This window comes from Heterocephalus glaber, unplaced genomic scaffold (genome assembly GCF_053883595.1).
Source record: "Heterocephalus glaber isolate CG9 unplaced genomic scaffold, H.glaber_assembly_v1.0 deba00001472, whole genome shotgun sequence".
NCBI classification, from domain to species: domain Eukaryota; kingdom Metazoa; phylum Chordata; class Mammalia; order Rodentia; family Bathyergidae; genus Heterocephalus; species Heterocephalus glaber.
In genome coordinates, this window is record NW_028258315.1 from 68,757,464 (window position 1) to 68,770,533 (window position 13,070).

Below are 13,070 nucleotides of genomic sequence, written 5' to 3' on the forward strand. Positions count from 1 at the left end.
CAGGTAAAAAGACAAAAAGACTAAAGAGATTTCAGAGGGGTAGATAAAGGGGAAGGAAAAGGAAGAGAGAAAAAAGAATTAAGATGGGTTTTGTACCCATATCAGCCCTCCATGAGGAATGTTTTTATTGTTTATTTGGTTGTTTGCTTGGATTTTTGAGACAGGATCTCAACTATGTAGTTCAGGCTGGCCTTGAATTCACTAGGTAGCCCAGGTGGAACTTGAACTCAAAGCCATCCTCCTGCCTCAGCCTCTTGAGTGCTGGGATGACCACCATGCCTGGATCCCCATAAGGAATGTAATCATTATGAACTGTAAACATGTTCTACTAATAAAACATTTTACATAGGTTTCTGAGTTGGGAGAAAAGTTTTCCCCCAAAACCAGACACACTGGCTTATCAATGTGACTCTTTGATGTGGTTCTCATGATTGTATGGCTTTCCTGAGAGCTTTTTAGTTGAATTTTCCTGTCATGTGTTAATATTTATTTGACTCCCTCTATCAGAGTTCTGTGGGGAGTCCTTTGACAAGACCAACACCACGATCACCAGCCAACTGGTCTAGTCCTCTTACTTCTCCTACCAATACATCACAGAATACTTTATCTCCAAGGTAATGAAAAGATAACATTCCATCATGTTTTGTATTTGGAAAGTTCTATTCTTAGAAAAGCCAATGTTAATATAATTCCAGTCAGTTTCCACTTGACTTGAAAAGTATTAGAAAAGAACAAATTTGCCATATAAAGCAATTTTAAGTTTACTCAAAAGCTAACCATTTAAATGATAATGATATTTCATGTGAAAGTTTTTTGAAGGGAAAAGAAAACCTACTGGCACAACTTTTGTTTTGTTACGTAGCATAGTTATAATTCTCAGATGCTTTGTAAACTCAGTAAATTATAAATTGTGTCTTTCTTTTTTTTGTTGGTACCAGGAATCCAACTCAGGACCTTGCACATGCAAGGCAGGTACAGCACCACTGAGCTAAATCCCTGGCCACTTCATTTGTATTACTTAGTATACTATTTAAATCTAATATTGACCAACTACTTCTAAAAGTAAGGAAGAAAATTAAGTTTATAGACAAAGCATAAAAATAGAGGGGATGTGTACTTTACCTACATTTAGAGCTACCATGATTTATTTTGCTAATTATGCTACAAGGAATATATATTCTCAAATTCTGTCTTCGTAAATATCCTACATAATATCCTTAGATATGTTTGTATTTTGAAACTATACATAAATAAAAATTAGTGTTATCTTTTTCATAGTGCATTTGATTATGACACAGAAAATATGAACTCTGAAGATATTTATAGCTCTCTTAGAGGTGTCACTGAAGCAATCCAAAATTTCAGCTTCCGTAGTCAAGAAGATATGAACGAGCCATTGAAAAGGGATTCTAAAAAAGATGATGGTGATTCAGTGAGTATTTGAATATTCTTACGTTGTAGACTATTTCAGTCTTTGTTAACTTATTTTTTATTTTTGCTTTCTGGCATTTTTCAGATATAATTTTCTAAGGGTCATTTACAAGGATTTAGTAGGTTCCACATGCCATGCACTGTTATACAGTAGTTGATAGATTTAGAAGACGAAGTCATGCCGTCAGATTTCCTTTAGCTATTCAGATAGAAATGAAACTAGTGTTTTAGTTTAGAATGTGCCTTGTAGGAAAGTGAATCTGTTTTAAATTGAGTGCTCAGGGAATACATCTCTCAAGAGGTGATATTTGCATTGGGATTTAAAGCCACACAAATTCAGAGGAGCATCCCATGGAAGAATTAGCAATTACAAAGGCAGATAGGAACAGGAAGAGGGCTGTGAAGAAAGCCTGTGTAGTTGGAGCATTGTGAAGGAAAAAAGAAGTGGAATGTGGACCATATCTCATGAATCTTGTAAGGTAAAATTAGTTTAGATATTTTTTTCTTCTGATAATAGTAGTAGTAGTGATTTGCATCATCAGTTTATGTGGCTCCAGTTAAGAATATTACAACCTATCTGACATATGTGAATATTATTTATTTGCCTTTACCATCTTTCAAAGACAGTTGTTTTTTACTTTGCTTTTTCTTAGACTTTTTTTCTGGCACCTTAGACTTTTCTTACAAGATATCCCACCATTTCCTGTGGAATTCGTTGTTTTTAGTGTTTGCAAAGTTGCAGAATGTTAGTGTTTCAGTGCAAAGTGCTTCCTTCCCTGCTTTCCTGACTTCTCTCCTGCTGTTGTTTTTCTCTCCATGCCTATCTGGCAGAGATAGCTTATAGTGGGCCTAGTAAACTGGTTGCCAAAAACCATCTTAACATTCATCTTTGAAGTTCTCTATCCTAAAAACTACACATGGTACCAGCAACAGGTTAGTAAGAATCAGTGTTTAAGTGACGTTTGAATTTTTTTTCAGACACAGCACGGTACAAAGTAGTGCGTTTAGACAAAAGTGAATTTAAATCCCAAGTCCTGACTGACAGTTATTAGCTAGTCAGGTGAGCCTCAATGTCCTCATTAGGAAAATAGGGATATTACTGGCTACCTTAAAAATTGTCGTATGGTACATCGTATGACTCCGTCCAGCCCAGACCTCTCTCCGGAGGTCCACATTCATACATTCAGCATCCCATTTCAATGCCTGATGTCCGTTGAAACTGCTCCACCCTATCCTAGTTGATAACGATACTACTTGCCCAGCAAAAACCTCGACCAAAGGAATTGTGCTTGAGTACTCTCTTTTTCTAGTCCTCTATACCCAGTCTATCCCAAAGTCTACTAGTCTACCTTCAGAATGTAGCCAGAATCTTAACAACTTCTTAACACTGTCTGTCTGGTTCAAGTAGCCATCATCAATTCTCTCACCTAGATTATTAAAATAGTAGTCTTTGGTCTCTTTGATCCTGTCCTTGGCCTCCTATAGTCTCTTTTAATTCCTCTACTCACAGCTCTGTAGGAGGTCTCTGTCTCAGAGTTAAAGCCAAAGTCTACACAATAGACTGCCTGCCTCCATGTCTTCATCTCTACTACTTTTTTCCTTGTTCACTCAGTCTTGCTCTTCCTTGAACTTACTTGGGCATATTCCTGCCTCAGTGCCTTTGTATTGAGTATACCTTCTGCCAAAACACGACTCTTGCTCTAGCTAGCTCCATGGCTAATTCCTTCACTTCTTTCTACCTAATTCCTTCACTTCCTTGTACATTCCAAAGGCTTCTCAGTGAATCCTCCTCACCTTGTTTAATCTGTGAACTCCCTTAACCACCCTGGCACTCATGATCCTTTAATACCACACTACCTATTCCCCGCCCCCCCCCCCCCGCTTACACTAAACACCTTCTACCATACCATATACTTTACTCATTATGTTTTTTATTGTCTCTGACCCTCCACTACACTGTAAACTCCATGAAGGTAAACGTCTTTCTCTCTTTTGTGTATTAATCTATTCTCAATGCCAAGAACAATGCCGGGTATGTAATAGGTGCACACTAAATATTTGAAGAATATTTGTAAAATGGTTATCAAATGGCTTACCACACAGTGGAAATGGTGATACTGGCAATGATAATGATTTTGATACTAGTATTTGCATCAGTATTAGTATTGCTACTTTGGCAAATATGTTAATGAACCTCTGTTCTTTAGGCATCCCTCCAAAAGTGGTGTGGACCTTCTAAGCCTTTTTTGTGTGTGTGTGTGTGGTACCGGGGATCGAACTCTGGTCCTTGCGCTTGTGCAGCAGGCGGCAAAACCACTGAGCTAAATCCCTGGCCCTTTAAGCCTTTTTTTTAAGCAAGAATTTTTAAATTTGGTTTTCTTTTACTTTTTTGCCATACAAAATACATATTAGGTAGTTTGCTACCTTAATAATAGAATCTGGAAGCTTTTAGTTCTTTTGCTAATGAAGGACCTTTTGTAACTTTACATGGAGAAACCATGTCTATACTATTTGGTTGAGCCTTTGGGAAGGGAACTGTAATGATAATTGAAGGCAGCATTCTTGAGAGTTTTCTTATTTGCTCTCACAGCTGTGATTTTATATCTTTAAGCTTTGTAATTTTGAATATAAATATTATTGTTGATTTTTTTTCAAGTGGTTATTGTTAACTTTCCTAAATAACATTTTAAAGAGTAGGGAAACATCTTTTTAGAATGTTAAAGAGATATTTGACAATGAGTTGATTTGCTGTGCTTTCCCCTTCCCATCAATAGATATGTGGTGGTCCTGGGATGTCAGACCCAAGAGCAGGAGGTGATGCTACTGACTCAAGCCAAACAACCCTTGATAATAAAGCTGCATTGCTCCATTCAATGCCTGCTCACTCCTCTCCACGCTCTCGAGACTATAATCCATATAACTATTCAGATAGCATCAGTCCCTTCAACAAATCAGCCCTCAAGGAAGCCATGTTTGATGATGATGCTGACCAGTTTCCTGATGGTACGTTATGGGTCATGCGGCTACTACGAGTAATCACCAAAGCAAAAGGAATGTATTTCCTCTTTTATTGAAACTCTTTAAAATGTAAAAATCTTTGGAATAGGAGTGTTTTTCTCCCATCTGCTAGGGGTTTATTTCTAGTGGTTTGGTAGTTTTCTTCTTAAGACTGACAAATAGGGTAGTTATCTTGAGATCATCTTCAAAATCAAGGAAACTAGTATCCTCCCAGATACAACTCAGACTAATTGTAATTTATAAATTTAGTTAATCCCACTGGGGATTTAGCTCAGTGGTTCCACCACCTGCCTTGCAAGTGCAAGGTCCCGAGTTCGATCTCCGGTACAAAAAAAAATTTTAGTTAATCCCTAGATATAATTAATTAATTTTTATGTCAGAATGACAGAACTATTAAGGAAATGGCCTTTTTTTTCCCCCTGGGGTTAGAACCCAGGGCCTTGCAGGTGCTAGGGAAGTACTCTACCACTAAGCTATACCCCAACTCCTTTTTATTTTGAGACAAGGTCTTGCTACTTTTCCCAGGCTGGGCTCTTGCCTCAGCCTCCCAAGTAGTTGAGATTACAGATGTGCAACATCATTCCCAGCTACCTTTTCTTTAGAATACAATGTGAAGCCATACACAAACTCATTTATTAATAAGATATAAGGACAAGTATAGGAGAAAAGCTATCATTAGCTACTGTTCATGTAAAGTCAGGTGAGATGGGCTTAGGTCTCAGCACTTACTAAACTGCATAGCCTAGTAAGATGATTGACACTCCTTAGTCTTTGTTGTCGCCTTTAAAAAAGAGTAGTGTGAGGCTGAGGATTTAGCTCAGTGGTTCCACCGCCTGCCCCACAACCAACCGCAAGGTCCAGAGTTTGATCCCCGGTACCAAAAAAATAAAAAAGGGTAGTGTGATTGTACTACCTGCCCTTATGATCATGGTATGCAGTAGGGTACAAATAAAATGTATTAAAAGTGATGATAAAGAATGAAACACTACAAAGTTTTTTTCTTCATAATAAGTAGTCTTTTTTTCTGTGAATTATATAAGACATTTTTAAAAGATTCCAGAAATATATAACTATAAATAAACATCAAATTATCCCTCTTAACATGATTTTATAATTCTCTATTTAAGTAGTTTCTGGTTTTTCTTTATTTGCATAATATTGCTATGGGTATAATTTTGCATACATTTCTATGAACATATACAAGTACTCAAAAGAGATTTTTGTAGAGATGAAATTGCTCAATTAAATGATACATGAATTTAAAGTTTGAGAGTTATTATCTAATTATATCTTAAAAAACACTTGAACATTTTATAGTGCTTTCTCACTAACAAAATATTTCAATGTTTTTAATTTTCATGTATTAAAAACAGGTCATCTTAATGTGCATTTATCATTGAGAAGATTGAGAAATTAGAATTTTTTTCAGTTTTGTAATTTTAACAAATGGAAATATATCTTCATTTGTATTTCTTTGATTACAAATGAGATTGAGGAATCATTTTTTAACCAGCCTCTCATGTTAAGAGACTTAATATGTCATGAAGCCAAAATTATGTTAACTTACCAAACTAAGTCTAAACCATATAAGAATCTATAAAAATCACCATTCTGAACTTTGATGTATTTCAATCTGTCACAAATATGTTAACTATATTACTGAGGTTTGGTCCTGATAGCGTAACAGAAGTGAGTAAATTGGACTTAGCATGAAAATATCCTTTAAATACTATCTAATGGCAACTTCCTGGTAAATTAATACCTAGCTTTAGCGGCTTTAATCATTTAAAAATTCTTTATGCACATGTGTCACAAACTGGCAGACAAATTAGGCCCACTGACACTTTTCGGCTAGAATATGAATACAATACAGTGAATTTTTTTCTTCCTGAATCATTTGAAAGTAATGCATGCTAGGCAAGTGCTCTAGCACTGAGCTACACATTCAGCCCTTTTTTATTTTTAGTTTTCTGAGGCAGGGTCTCATTACGTTACCCAGGCTGCCCTTGAACTTGTGGTCCTCCTGCTTCAGCCTCCTGAGTAGCTGGGACTACGAGCATATCCCACTGTACCTGTCTTACCTTTTTTTTAAAATTTAAAATCTATTTCATCTGGGCCAGGGATTTAGCTCAGTGGTTCCACTGCCTGCCTCGCAAGCGCAAGGTCCCAAGTTCAATCCCCGGTACCAAAAAAAAAATTTTTTATCTGATATTAGTATAGTCATCCATACTGTCTTTTAGTCACTGTTTGAGTGGAATATCTTTTTCCGTCTTTTCGCTTTCAACCTAATATCTAGTGAGTCTCTTGTGTAGAGCATATTGTTGAGTCATGTGTTTTTATCCATTCTGCTAATCTTTTTTTTTTTTGGTACCAGGGATCGAACTCCAGACCATGTGCATTCGAGGCCCTTAATCTTTATCTTTAAATGGAAGAATTTAATCCATTTACATTTAAAGTAACTTCTGAAAAGAACTTACTAATATGCCACTCTGTTTTCAACTTACCTTGTATCTTTTCACTCATTTCCTGCATTAACTCCTTTTGTCTGATTTTTTTCATAGTGAAATATTTAAATTCCATTCTCGTTTCCTTCTCCTTTTTTTTTTTGGCACCAGGGATAGAACTCAGGACCATGTGATTGCGAGGCAGGAGCGGTGCCACTGAGCTAAATCCCCGGCCTGTTTCCTTTTGTGTATATCTTATAGCTACTGACCTTGTGGTTACCATAGTATTTATATTTAACATCATAAAGTTTTATGTTCTAATTTGAATTTATGCCACCTTAGATTCAATAGGATACTCAGCCGGGGATTTAGCTCAGTGGTGCCACCACCTGCCTCACAAGTGCAAGGTCCTGAGTTCCAATCCCCAGCCTGTGAGGCAGGTAGCAGCACCACTCAGCTAAATCCTCAGCCCATTTTCCTCATTTTTTGAGACAGGGTCTTACTATGTAGTTAAAGCTGGACTTGAACTCACTTATGTAGCCTAGGCTGGCCTGGGACTAACAGCAATCCTCCTGCCTCAGCCTCCTGAGTGCTAGGATTACAGGCATGTGCCACCACACCCAGTTCTCTCTCACTTTTTTTTTTGTTACTGGGATCAAACTCAGGACCTTGCGCTTGCAAGGCAGGAGGCAGAACCATTGAGCTAAATCCCCAAGGTTTTGCTACGTTGGGATTCTTGGTTGACAGATTTTTCTTCTAGCCCTTTAAATATATTAGCCCAAAATCTCTGATGAGTAATAATGCTGACAATCTTGAACATTCCTTTTGAGTGCAGTGATGTCTCTCTCACTGCTTTCACGATTCTTTGGCTTTTGAAATTTGATTAGAATGTCTCTTGGCATGGATCTCTCTAAATTCATCTTACTTGGAATTTGTTGAGCATCTTACATGTTTGTATTCATATCTTTCACCAAATCTGGGATTTTCAACCACTATTTCTTCATATAGTCTTAATTCTGGTACTCCCACAATACATGTGCTTGTTCACTTGATGGTGTCTCATATGTCCCTTATTCATTTTTCTCTTATTCATTTATACTCTATTCAGTTTTCTTCAGTGTTTATCTTTTCCTCAAACTCAATAATTTCTAGTATCCTCTCTTTATATTTGCTGATTCTGTCTTCTGCCTGACCAAATCTGCCTTTTAAATGTTTTATTTCACTGACTGTAATCTTCAGCTTTAGAATTTCTTTTTGGTTTCTTATGTTTTCTTTTTTTCCCTTTCTTTTTTTTTTTTTTTTTCTGGTACCAGGGATCAAACTCAGGACCTTGTGCTTGCAAAGCCGGTGCAGCGCCACTAAGCTAAATCCCCAGCCCTCTTGAATGTTTTCTATGCCTTCATCATTATTTCCATTTTGTTCATAAATCATTTTCTTGACTTTTTCCACATCTTTCTTCTTTGATCATCTTTAGGATAGTACTTTCAAGTATTTGTCTAAGAGACATGCCATCAAGTCTTCTTTAGGGACAATTTCTGGTTTTATTTTGTTTTTTGTTTTTTCCTTTGAGTATACTACACTCCTATTTTTTTGTATGTCTTATGACTTTTTTTCTTTATGTCAAAAGCTGGACATCTGACTCTAGTAATTGTGGTTAATTCTGGAAATCAGACTTCCCTACCCTAGGTTTGGCTGGGTTTTTGTTATTTTTATTCATTGTTTTCAGTTTTATTGATTGCTGTATTCAGTTGTATTGATTTGTTTGATTGATTGATTCAGTTATATTGATTGTATCTGTGACAAGAATCAGTCTGAGGTGTAAGTCTCAGATATTTTGTGAGTCTGCACCTTTCCCTAGGCATAGTCATTTTCTAATTTTCCCCCATGTATATACTTGTTTTTTAATGCCTTTGTCTTTAATATCTGGCTCTCAAAAAAGGAAAAAGAGAAAACGGTAGGAGGAAAAGAAAAATGCCAGTCTTAAGTCACTTCAGCCATAGGAGATGGAGCTTGCAGTAGTGGGGTGTGCTGCTGCCATGATCACTGCTCACCTCTGTATCCACCCCTGCGATGACAGCACAGATCCTGAATATCCGGGGGACAAAGATCCTTTTTGCCCACCCTGGCTCTCGCAGTTGTGTGCAGGCTCCTTCAGGAACATACACACAACTGCCTGCCAGGGGCCTGGAGGTAGAGGATGAATAACTGCTATCATGCCAAAAGCTGGAATTGATCAAACTTTATCATCCAAACCTTTATCTGAAATTTGAAAGCCTTCAAGCGATAGCCTCTAGAGTTTGAAAACAGTTTAATCAGACAGTTTCTGCCAGTGTAATTGTTGTCTAGGTGAGGAGACAGATGTCTGGTACTTCCTACTCTGATATGTTCCCAGAATCCCTCAGAAATATAGCTAACTAATCCAGTTCAAAATCACATGTTATATCCAATTATCCTTGCTCTTTCTTCCCTTGCAGTGTTCAGTCTTTCTTTGGCTCTCATGACCGTGGCATATTTGAAGGTCAGAAATCAGTTACTTTGGGCACAAGCCAGCGGTGCAATGGGTAACACATCTGACTGCGAATCAGAAATCAGTCGTTTTGTAGCATTCCCTTCAGTTTAGAATTGTCTGATGTTTTCTCATGACTAGAGTCAAGTTTTGCATTCTTTGCATCAAAATCACAGAAGTGACTGTGCATTCTTTTCATTGCACGCTATCAAGTAGCACATAATGACTAGTGATGCTAACTTTGATCACTTGATTATAGTGGTGCTTACCAGGCATCTTCACTGTCAAGTTAGTTTCTCTTTGTAATTAAGAAGTGTTTTGTCAGATTTTTTTTTTTTTGGTCAGGAGATATTTTAAACAGTATAAATATACTATACCTTATTAAACTTACAATGTATTCACATAAAAACTTTGGTGTACATTTTGATTACATACTGTACGTACACATGGTTTCCTATTGTATTCAGTGGGTTATAATTTGTAACATTGTTATTTTGATGCTCAAATTGTCTTTGAAATGATCAACAAGATCCCATTCAAGCTAGATTCTTATGTCCTTTAAACATGTTCCCTTTCTTGCCTTCTGGCATAACAAAATATGAGTCAACCATTTCTCCAAGGATACATTGTTCCTTTTACTGAAAAATAACTTTTAAAGTTGACCTGGATACTAACAGTACTCACTGCTAGTGAGATACTACTACTCCCCAAACCTTAGGGGCCAGAGCTAAGGAATTTACACTAATTTATATCTGACTATTTCAGTACCTATCAAAAAGCATTGGTTTACATCAATAGCTTCAGTTCCATTCTAGCACTATGGAATTAACTCTAATTTCTTTCTTTCTCATAATGGTAACCTTTTCTGACAAGAAACCTACTCTCCATTATCTTTAATATATTTACTAATTTGATCAATCCTTCTATATGCAGCCAATTTTCCATCTCCACTAACACCTTTTCACTTGCACAGACGCACACACCATCCTGCTCTCCTCTGCCATGCCACTTTTACCCAAAGCCACTGACACCCTTCTTGTTACACTCTGGTACCTTGAGCTCATACCCTGCTGCCAGTCTGTATGGACACCTTTCTTACCTAGTTGGGCTCTGAAAGCCTGTACTTTCCCACTTTTCCTCTTTAGTCTGCCCAGGAATCTGTGAGCCCCATGCCTAGTCATTTGTAATTTTGATGAATGAAAAAATATCATTTTTATTTCTTTGATTGCTAATGAGGTTGAGAAATCATGTTTTTACCTATTTCTCTTATCAAGACATTTAATATAGCACAGAGATCATAAAACCACAATTATACATGGGCAAAATTACTCCCTTATTGTCTAATTCTCATTATTGTTATCAGGGGTCATATTGTTTCAATTTGTTAAAAGAAACATCTTAGGAAACTATACTGAAGGCTAGACTAAGAGTATTTTTGAATATGAGAACATTATTTCATCACAGTGTAATACTTATCCTCTGAACCATAGTTCTTAGACTATTATTGTTCTAATATATTGTTCTAGTGGTTCTCATAATTCTAATTGTTCTAATAGTGGTCTACAGTGAGTAAACACTGAAGAATGGATAAAACCTCAGTTTGGGCCAGGGATTTAGCTCAGTGGTTCTGCCGCCTGCCTCACAAGTGCAAGGATCCGAGTTCGATCCCCAGTACCAAAAAAAAAAAAAGCCTCAGTTAACCACAATAATAATTGTTCCAGCATCATATGGCAGTTGTATTCATTATTCTATATTTTTATTTCATTCACAAAAATATTAGAATTTTAATGGTGCCAATATTTATTAGGATACAAGGAATATTAATGTTAGTGAGTTACTGTACTCCAGGTCCATGTCCTCACCATGACCCTTAAAAGTGGATGTTGTCCACCATCACCATCACCATCCCACAACGTGTCCTGCTGGGCATTTGTTCTGACCCTTTGGCCACTATACCAGGAACACTATCTGGAGATGCTTAGGACCAGAACCATGTGCTTTGAGACACAGTTTCTTTGTCTTAATACTGGTGAGATTTCATGTCAACATTCAGCAGCATCCTGCAGCCCAGCCCAGAGGTCCCTCAATATGGTTGTGACCTAAACAGTGTAACTCCGTGAAAACCTTCACTTCCATGGCCTGTCCTTGCTGGCCTGTCCCTGCTGCCCTGGCCTGGCCTGTCCCTGCTGCCCCCTGGACCACCAGCAACTATTACTCACCCAAAGGAACCCTTTCCTGCAGGACAAACACACTCTCAATGAGCTTGCTGCCTGGAGGGCCTTTTCCAAAAAAAGACACCTGGCAGATCCTACCTTTGAGTAATGTGGGTGTCTGAGAAAATAACCAGGAGATGTTTCCATTGTATTCTGCAGAAATATTAGTATATGTTTTGGTCAGTGTCAATAAATACCTTTTACATCAAAAAAAAGTGGATGTTGTCGTATGATTTTACAGATTAAAAAACTGAGCCTCAGGGCCCGGAATTTAGCTCAGTGGCTCCGCCACCTGCCTCAAAAGCACCAGATCTCAAGTTTGATCCCCAGTACCAAAAAAAAAAAACTGAGTCTCAACAATAATTAAGTACACATCTCAGCCACATAAAGGATAAGAGGCAGAGGTTTGGTAAAACCACAAAGTCCAAGTTCTTTTTATTTGACTACAGTACCTCACTGTGTCAGAAAAGGAAAAATTTGGTACCTTGGGTTCTTATTTGTGATATAAATACATTTTGTTTTGTAACACATAATTTTATATACTTTCTGTGGTAAAAATTACTTTCAGTTATCTGTCCAGATATATGAAGTCATTTCTAATTATCTTTGTGGTTAGAGCAGTTACAAAGACTACTTTTGTAGGAAAGAGAACTTGATTGCCTTTGAAAAGCTTTTTCTGGGTGGGCGTGGTGGTGGATACCTGTAATTCCAGCACACAGGAGGCTGAGATAGTAGGATCATGACTTTGAGGCCAGCATAAGCTACATAGCAAGTTTGAAAGTAGCCAGGGCTACAATAGTGAGACCTAGTCAAAAAAAAACAAACACATTTTCTTGTGATTTCTCTTATTTAACTGATGTACTCATCAGAATGGTCCTCTGGCATCTGTGAAAGCTAGTAACATAACTTTTCAGAGTGATTTTTTGTGTGAGATTTATAAAGGTGCTACACTAGTTCCTGTATTGTTCTAGTATTGGTCTGCAGTATGCCATGTGCTTATTTTATTCCAGATGAGATATGAAGGAAATGAGTATGTCACAAATTTGAGTCCCTCAAAACCTTGATCATCAAAAATATTGGGGAGGAACTCTGGTATTTTGTATGTTCTAGTGTAACCTTTTAGATTTAACTGTTATTCCTGCAAAAATAATTAACAGCATTTTTGATGACTGGAAAAAAAGGAGTAAGCGTCCTTTAATCATCATAAAATTGATAAGTTCATAATTGTCCTTTATAAAAGAAAGCAAAAACAAATTAAAATTCTTTGGTGATTCAGACTCAACTCTTGGCTTTCAGATTTGAAAAGAGGGGCTGGGGATTTAACTCCATGGTTCTGGCGCCTGCCTTGCAAGTACAAGGTCCCAAGTTTGATCCCCGGTACCAAAAAAAAAAAAAATTTTTTTTTGAAAAGAAGCCAGGTGTGATGGTGCATCCCTGTAATTCCAGCACTTGGGAGGC

At 37.2% G+C, this 13,070-nt stretch overlaps 1 protein-coding gene across 48 annotated transcripts in view; it reads left to right on the forward strand.

Annotated features, from left to right (window-relative positions):
- Positions 1–13,070, forward strand: part of Clasp2 (cytoplasmic linker associated protein 2) — a 216,242-nt gene that overhangs the window by 184,267 nt on the left and 18,905 nt on the right. For all 48 annotated transcript variants that reach the window (XM_021238757.2, XM_087181377.1, XM_087181374.1 and 45 more), the window contains 3 exons: positions 508–614; positions 1,279–1,432; positions 4,206–4,434. In XM_021238757.2, the coding sequence (XP_021094416.1) occupies positions 508–614; positions 1,279–1,432; positions 4,206–4,434 (490 nt within the window). The remainder of the gene's footprint in view (positions 1–507; positions 615–1,278; positions 1,433–4,205; positions 4,435–13,070) is intronic.